At 34.6% G+C, this 8,939-nt stretch overlaps 1 protein-coding gene across 1 annotated transcript; it reads right to left on the bottom strand.

The window, feature by feature from the left end:
• Positions 1 to 515: 515 nt before the first annotated feature.
• Positions 516 to 3,620, bottom strand: LOC143604408 (uncharacterized). Its single transcript, XM_077080903.1, has 6 exons — positions 3,431 to 3,620; positions 3,257 to 3,332; positions 2,468 to 2,563; positions 1,843 to 2,359; positions 1,633 to 1,768; positions 516 to 930 (listed from the first exon to the last, which is right to left on the bottom strand). The coding sequence occupies exons 1-6, from the start codon at positions 3,545 to 3,547 to the stop codon at positions 742 to 744; spliced, it is 1,131 nt and encodes a 376-aa protein (XP_076937018.1). The 5' UTR covers positions 3,548 to 3,620; the 3' UTR covers positions 516 to 741.
• Positions 3,621 to 8,939: the final 5,319 nt, after the last annotated feature.

Raw genomic sequence — 8,939 nt, 5'->3', positions numbered from 1 at the left:
TAGTGGTTTTCACTTCGAAAGTTCGAATTATCAAAATGGTTTAAGAACCGACCCGATTTGAAACAAAGAAACCGTTTTTTCCTCAAAACCGCTTTTATTGTCCCAAATCGGTTTATAACGTGAACCGAATCGTTTTGATAGGTTCAAACATTTTCACTCCTAAACCGATTTATAACCCAAATCGCTTTGGACCAAACCGGCCCCGGTTTTGAACAGCTGTGACTAACCCCATCTTTATAACTCGAACCAGTTTAGACCCTCATACCGGTTTGTACGCCACTAGTGGAATGCGGTATCCTAACGATAAATGGAATAATAGATGGGTCAAAAAGGCCGGATCAAGTTAAGAGTGCATTGTCTGGTTGACTGTTTGACCTATTTCCTTTTTAGCTATACCTGACAAAGAAGCATAACCTAAATCGACCAACTCACTAGTAAATAGATTGAAATTGCAACCTCTAACTAAAAACACGCGGTATAACTACTAGATTCATATACAAACAAACTGTAAATTATAAAACCGAATCAAGTGATGGAAGGGCTCGAGACATGTCAAGAAAGATGAATCTCATTTCCAACCAAATGAGCAGTGTGTTAGATTTTTTAAAATGTCTACAAAAAAGATGACTCCTTTTTCTAACCCAAAGATTTGTTCAAATTACATATCATGTGGTTTCATGTTTTAGCAAAAGTTCTAAAACCCTTATTAACCTTATACAATGAATACTGTTAATCTTGAAACTAGGTTAACTTATCAATTATAAAAAAGTAACTACCAGTTAGAATAAAAGATGTGACTCCACTGCATGCCATCCTCAACTTAATCCCACGAAAAAGTATATTTCTATCTCGAGGATGAATGCCTGTATATCTCTCGAATCTCTTTCCTGGCAAACTCCACCTAAGAAACTTTCTCTCCATGGTAATATACTGCATTCAAACAATAAAACATCATCATGATCTAACCATATAGGTCCAGTGAACCGTTCGGTAGAAAGTTCATTGAGGTTCATTTAATTATTAATAAACGAACAGACATGAACAAATTAATTTTTTCATTTAACTAAATGAACAAAAATGAACATGGCTCTCGTTCGATCATTTGTGTTTGTTGACATTCTTTCATTTACGTTTGTTTATGTCCGTTCGTTTACATTCATTAGTTTATGTATGTTCAAGTTCGTTGTTTATATGTTCAGATTTTAGACCCACACCCACTACGATTTATTCTAGCTTTATTTATACTTTACTCCTGACATGTTGATGTTCATGTTAAATTTTAATTGGTGTTCGCTCGGTTATGTCTGTTCATCTACACTCAGTTGTGTTTGTCCATTTCTGTTCGTGCACCGTTTGTTTATATTATTAACAAATGAACATAAATGAACTCAAACACACTCATTTTCATAATGAACGAACACAAACAACAAAATCCCGTTAGTATAATTTTCCGTGTTTAATCCTTTGTTCAGTTTAAGTTAAAACAAATGAACACGAACATGTACCATTCGTGCTCGTTCAGTTCATTTACAAGCCTAAGTCATGATACAAAATCAAAGTTTATACACAAGCATACTGATTTAAATCCATGCAAATAATATGTTTATAGCATTTAATAAAAAAAAATCTTACCTTTGGAAGCACAAGACATTGTGACCGACATCTGGCAGTGTCAAAAGAATGCGATGCTGCTGCAGCAACCGAGCCTGAAAATCCAGCTGCCAAACTAACAGCTAGCGGGTGCAACGGGCCAATATCTTCATCAATACTGAAATCATTGAAAAACAAATTCAATAATATCAAATAACTGAAACCTACACAAAGTTGACTACGTAAACAAACCTCGGAATGGGGTCCATCCCAACAGCTTTCCAGTCCAGCATGGCACGATGCAAAAACTGCCAGCTGGCAAAAAACACACCACCAAAAACACAATCACGAACCAACCCCGATCGTATACCCCTCCACATGGCACTCCATCCTTCTAAAGACACGACATCTACCGGCCTCTTAACATGGTACACAGGTGGGGCCCGCCCAGTCCCAGTCATCATCCAGGGGTACTCTTTCAAAGAGCCATTTAAGTTTGTCTGTTTAGTGTTTAAGGTGGATAACAAACCAACTGAATGGTCAAGTGCTTTAACGTCTGGACAATACCCGCGCAGCAGTTTTGCAGCTGAAGATGACGACACAGACGGTTTTTGTAAACTTGAAGCGTCTGGAACACGAGAAGCAGATGCCACCTGTGCACGAACTGTGAAAAGCTCAAATGGAGAGCTTGTTAGTGATTCCACACCGCCTGCTACAATTCCTGCCATGAGAGCTTCAGAGACGTACACGTAGTTGTCTTTACGACCATCTGCATAATAACGGGGACCACAAAGAAGATGCGTTATGAAAACATTTTGACAGTTCGTAATTAATATAAGCAATAATAAGTATAATGGCTAAAAGATGGATAACCGACCTTTATAGAAAGCTGTTAATAACTCATAGGTACCAAACCGTGCTCCCACGCCCAATATTCTCCCTATAGCCAACCACCCAAATCCATTGTATAACCCTGCAAGGAGGTTCACATTCAATGGATCAATTTGATGAATCTTGAATTCAATAAGGGCAAATTACAAAGCTTAAATTAGCATTCTGAGTGTCAAATTTGAAGTAATTGCATAATTGTTAATAGGGCTGTAATCAGCGAACCGTTCAGCGGGAAATTCGTTTAATAAATGAGCAAACACGTAGTTAAATGAAGGAACATGAACAGAGGTTGTTCGTTCATTTGTGTTAGTGAAAGTTCAATAATGTGTTCATTTGTGTTCGTTAGTTAGAGGTTTGGTTTATATTTTTATAATATTATATATGCAATAACCAACCTAACAATAAAATTTTATAATTTTATTGTTTATATTCAGTTTGTTTCGTATTTGGTTTGTTTTATAAAGTCTTGCCTTTAACTAACAGCAAATCTAACTTGTGCTTCGTGACATTATCAAGATAAAACCGCTGACTGGGGGATGATTATTTTTATGATTATTATTACTATCTCAAGCTCTTACCTTTATATTTAATTAAAGTGATTATGTCTAATGTTTTATTGTTCGTTTGCGTTTGTGAACAAGTTCAATTCCTTAACGAACGAATACGAACAAGATTTTCCGTTTGGTTAGCATTGATGAACAAGTTTAATGTTAAACAAACGATCAAACAAGTTTACAGCCCCAATTACTAACCCACAAAGGTAAAACAACAGTACCGGAAGCGCCGGATAATTTGCGCACTCTATCGAACACCTGGTGTGCACTCAACTGTTTATCAGGGCCTGATCCAACCTGTATTAAAAGTGGAAGAAGTAATCAATAAAAAAAAACAAATAAGTTCAATTGTTGCATTTAAAGTTGACATAATTAATGATTGATATGAATGAAACCTGAATGAGGGTTTTGATGGTTTCAAAAGGGTAAGTTGCAGCGGTTCCGAGGGTTATAGCTCCGGCACCGGCGACGGCGTGGACTGCAAATGTTTGGTTTTTGATGAAGTCTTCCATTGATCTATCTGCAATGGAAAAAGATTTAGATGATGATGATGAAAGGGTTTTACATCTGGAAATGGAAGTTTAATGTTAGGGCAACAGGGTTTTAGGTTCTTGTTTTTCTTTTTTAATTGTTATACCATGATTTAACGGTGGAACCCTGTTTCATGACGGGACCATTAAATAAAAAAAATAAGTAAAAACGTTAAACTATAAACTCGTTGCATGTCGAACGAAGTCAATCTGTATCAAGTTATGATATCGAAACTAAACAAAATAAATAAATATTTCTATGCCAAATTACAACAAATTATCATACGTAGAACAAAAAAACCCGACACGTTATAGCTGCGAACCAATACAAATTCAATTAGTATCAACAGTAACAACACAAATTCGTAAACATAAATAGTAAGCCAAAAATATTTTATAGAGGATATATCAAAAGTTAAAATGCGGATATAAAACCATGTGATGCGATATTTTCAAATCATGAAAAAAGTTTCGCTCATTGTAATGACGAACTATAAAATATGGAAAAAAAGTTTCGCTCATTGTAATGACAAACTATAAAAATATGAAAGCAAAGTTTAAGAAAATCGTTTAAATGACAAACAAAACATGTAAAACTGACTTTTGCCTCTTTATAGTGTTTCAAAACATAGTTTGTTAAATATTTTAATTTAGTTAACATGAAAAGTAAAATAAAAAAATTAATATTAATTATGAAAATTATAACTATTGATTTAGTGTTATAGTTAAATAATTAATAAAATATTAAAAAATAAATAATAAATTGAACAGTGAATTTGCGAGGAGAATTAAATTCTCTTTTTAATATGTATAATAATTTTGTTAATGTTTTATTCATTAAAATTATGATATACAAAAACCTAACACTTCTATTTATATTTTTTTAGACATCGGTTTTAAAAATTCCCAACTTTTAACATATTTTTTATTTTCTTCTAGCAATATCAGAATAACGAAACACTAACTTCGTGAGTATTTGAGGTAAAAATTTGTCATTTTTTTCAAAATTCAATGGATAAATTTAAAATTTCGTTTATTACATATTCCACCATCCCTCTCCACACAACCACCACCCCTTTTTCCTTTCGACAACCACTAACCACCACCGCCACTAACAGCCACCAACCACCACCGTCAAAGTTCAAGGTAATTCAGTGGGTTTAGGGAAGAGATTAGGTGGAGGTGAGGTGGTGAGCTTGTTCGAAGACGGATCGAAGAAATCCAGGTTTCACAGTTTTGAAGTTTTTCGATTTCAAGCGGGAGTTATACCGGTGAGGCCGCAGTTAGCAGTGTCAAGGCGGCGAAGTTTAGATAAATTACTGATTTTCGGCGGAATACCGTCGGTGTAAGTGTTGTAATACCCAAGGTAGATATGTTGAATGCGTGTTATGTTTCCGAGTTACGGCGATATAGTTCCGGTGGTGGTGGTGGTGGCAGCTGTGGTTGTTTGTGTTGTCAATGGCAATGGTGGTTTGTGGTTGTCGGCAGGGAAGAGGGGTGGTGGTTGGGTGGAGAGGGATGGTGGAATATATATAAAACGAAATTTTGATTTTATCCCTAGAACTTTGATAAATGACATTTTTTTTACCAAAAACACTAACGAAGTTAGTGTCTCGTTACTCTATGAGTGCTAGAAGAAAATAAATTAAAAGTTGGGAGTTTTGGGAAACATTTCGTAAATAGTGAGTGCTATCTACCAATGTGTCAAAAATAAGAGTATATAAAACCAATATCCCTTATTTATTTTTGTACAAATGTTTATTAACAATTTTTAGAACATTAAATTTCCTTTACATGTAGATTTTGAACAACCTTGTAGACTAGCTCAGTTGGTTATGAAAATGAAGATAAGAACTAGCTTTCTTCGGGAGATTGTCAGTTCAAACCCGAGCGAAAACGAGAGTTTTATGCCGCCTATGTTTTGCTAGAGGTTTTTGACTATTGTGGTGGCACAACTTGTGTCAAGTGGCATTAGGGGAGAGAGTTCCCCCAAGGATGCGGGGATGACCTGAGAATCAGGGGCTATGCCCTTTGAGAGAAACTCTCAGGGGGTTCCAAACAGGGATTAACTTGCGATCACCCAGTCATACCGTAGACTGTTTTCGTTCAAAAAAATTAAGATCTGAACGAAAGTCCAATAAAAATCCGAAAGAATTAAATCTGATTGTTTTTCTTAATTTTTTTTATCTTACATGGGTTTTATTTCTTTTTATCTTAATTTTTATTATTTTGGTTGTTAAAAAAAACTGACAACTTTTTTAAAATTAACATATAGAAAGATTTTTAATGTACATAGAATTGTTTAGAGATTTTTGTAAAAAAAATAATATATAAACTATGTTGGCTTTATGCACTATCTACCGTTGGTCTTCTCTTCATTACTTGTCGAATAGTGATAAAATCGAAATTTTTTAAAAATGGTGTATTTGTTAACGTTGTTTCACAAATGATATGATTTGGAGAGGTATTACAAAATGGTGTAACCATGTTTCAAACCACGGTTTGGGTATTTCTTCGCAGAGTGTGTTTGATGTGAAATATAAAAAATAATATTTTTTTTAAAATAAGACAAGCCGTGGTTTCAAACCACGGATTGCATCAAATATTAACATAATATCACCTAGGAAGAGGTGATGGTTTTGCTTATTAGTCAAGCCGTGGTTTGAAACCAGAGTTTGAACTTTTTATTATTTTTTAAAATGTCGAGTAACATATTTATATGCTTATTTTTTTTAACTTTACTCAAGCCGTGGTCTTAAACTTTGAATTTTTTTATTATTATTTCAATAATGTTCACACGTGATGGTTGATAGTTTTTCTAGATTGCAGTTCTTAAATTACTTCTGGCTGTAAGATTAGCTTTTCCAGTGATATTTTTTATCACGGCTTTTGTAAGGAAATGTAATGTCAATAACTTTTCAGTGTGTTATTATTTCAATAATTTAACATCTACGATGACTATGTTAAAAATACTTATCAAATTAACCCTATAAATAGAGTATAAACACATAGTTCATATAAAAAACTATTAACGGGGTGGTAATATTTCTTATGAGAATGGAGTTGTTTCTTGCGATGAATCAACCCGAATTTCTTCATTTCCTATTCGCCAGAAAATCTGTTATGAAGAGTTAGCTGATATGATTTATAATCTTATTGGCATTCACAAAGAATCGTATAATTTTTTTATATTGTTATCCTACCAATTTCAAGGGATATGTGAAGCTTCATATATTGTTGATGACGGGAGTTTAAAAATGTTGCATTTTCTAGTGGAACCAGAAAGAAACTTCAGTGGTGATATTTACGTTCATTTTTCCAATCCTTTACATGTCCTTTACGGTTGACTTTGTGCATTCGGATGATTTCATTTTGTCAAAGATTAAATCTCTAGGAATAGTTTGTACCATTTCAAATTGTCGCATTACCCTGCTTGGTAAATGCGGTTCAACAACTTCCCAATAAATTTGAGAGGCGAATCATATCTACAACTATCTTTTCTACTTAAACAAATTTCTAGAAGAAGGTCTTTTACTTGAATATACGACATCCAGCTAAACTATTTATAAAAAATATATTATATTAACAACCAATCACAATATACATAATATATATATATATATGTGTGTGTGACACCCCCGTATTAGGCATGAGCGTGTGACCAACAGTTGGTACCGTTTTTGTAAATAAATCAGAGTTATGGGTTATTGCGGAAATATTAACGTGGATTTAAAATATTAACAATTATATAATCAAAACACGGGATTTAAAAGTTCCCGGTTAGAGTTTACAAATGATATACTTGTTTATCAAACCATCATTACATATTTAATGTTTTAACAAAATGATCTGAGCCATCAGATCGCCTATCAAACGTGTCTATCCTTCTTTACTAGTAAAACAGTTTGAAAATACTTTAGTAACACATGCTGGTGATAAGCTGATGCAAAAATAGTGTATTTACCTAATTACCCCTCGAGAAATAACTTAGGTCCCGACCCATTTTGGCTTAGGAATAATCAAGTTAAAACTTAAACACAATTATAAACTTAAGCTCTACTCGAAACCGCTCAGCAAACACCGTATCGTTCGAGAATACCTAGCTACCATCAGTATACACATGATTACCCTCTCTCGAACGTAACTTAGGTCCGGCCCATCGTGGCGGAGGCATATAATCAGGTGTGGCGCGGTGTGCACAAACCGTCTACCACATATGTAAGAATCCAAACAAACGTACACGACAGCTTGAAGGCAAACGATTGCTTTTGTTCATAATGTTTTAGAGATACGCAATCTCATGTAATCAATTTAATTTGACTTGATTAAACAAGTTAAAAGTTTGAAGCGTATTAACCTTGAAAGGATCAGCTTCACTTCACTGATCGGTTAATCTTTCTTGAGCTATCTCGGACCTATAGTACGAGTATAACCTTTTGTTATTACTAGATCTTTAATCTAGCTTAAGACCTTTAGTCTCTTTTTGTATAATCTTTACCTTGATTATATTTTCTATTCGAATCTTTAGTTAAAAATATCTTTTCTTTCTTTAAAAAGTTTTAAACCTTTAGTTTTACTTGTTTACTTTTCTAAGCACTTCGTTTCTTCTTTTCGAAGAAACGTATACTTTATTTATTTACTTATTATTTAAGAAACTTAAACAATAATAATAACAAAGATTTACTTTACTTTTATATTTCTTATTTTATATTTTCTTTTGTTTATTCTCGAGGTATCAAGTATACCCTCGACTAGAGTCTAAGCTTTTAATATTATATTAATATATTATTCGGGCATTACCCTACCTTGATTGGCTAATTATTTTCTAGACTCTCGGCAGCACTTCGACGCTTGCACGTTTATAGATAATCTTGATCAACACTTCTCTTGCACGCAAATCAATGTCCGTCGTTCGTCTTGGCACGTACTTCAAGGCGTGTGTCGGGTAGTCTTGGGTTGGCACGTTCTTCGAGGCAAGACTTTGGTTATATTTGTGATGGCACGATCTTCGAGACAATGTCAGGTTTCGGCATGGATTATGATGAGGGTCGGGGCACACTTATCGAGATGATTATAGAGTGAGAAAGTGTCGTAATTTGAGTATGATGGTGGAATGAAGGCTGATGGCCCTATTTGTAGGCGCTGATCATTAGACCCATCGCGATACGCGATGGTCTTACTAAGGATCCATCGCCTTTCACGATGGATTAACATATCCTTAATTATTATTTTATACCATAGCGATACGCAATGGGACCTTAGGAGGCCGTCGCGTATCGCGACTAGCCTTGTCGCGTAACCTAGTAGGCTTGCCACGTGGCTTCACACCCGATGCCACATGGGGACACGTGGAGGCACGTGTCATAAGCTATCA

This window comes from Bidens hawaiensis, unplaced genomic scaffold (assembly GCF_021521415.1).
Source record: "Bidens hawaiensis isolate Kalapana, Puna unplaced genomic scaffold, B.hawaiensis_p1.1 tig00065072_1, whole genome shotgun sequence".
Classification (NCBI taxonomy): Eukaryota; Viridiplantae; Streptophyta; class Magnoliopsida; order Asterales; family Asteraceae; genus Bidens; species Bidens hawaiensis.
The sequence above is the reverse complement of the archived record's forward strand: the minus strand, read 5'-3'. Positions and strand labels throughout refer to the sequence as shown.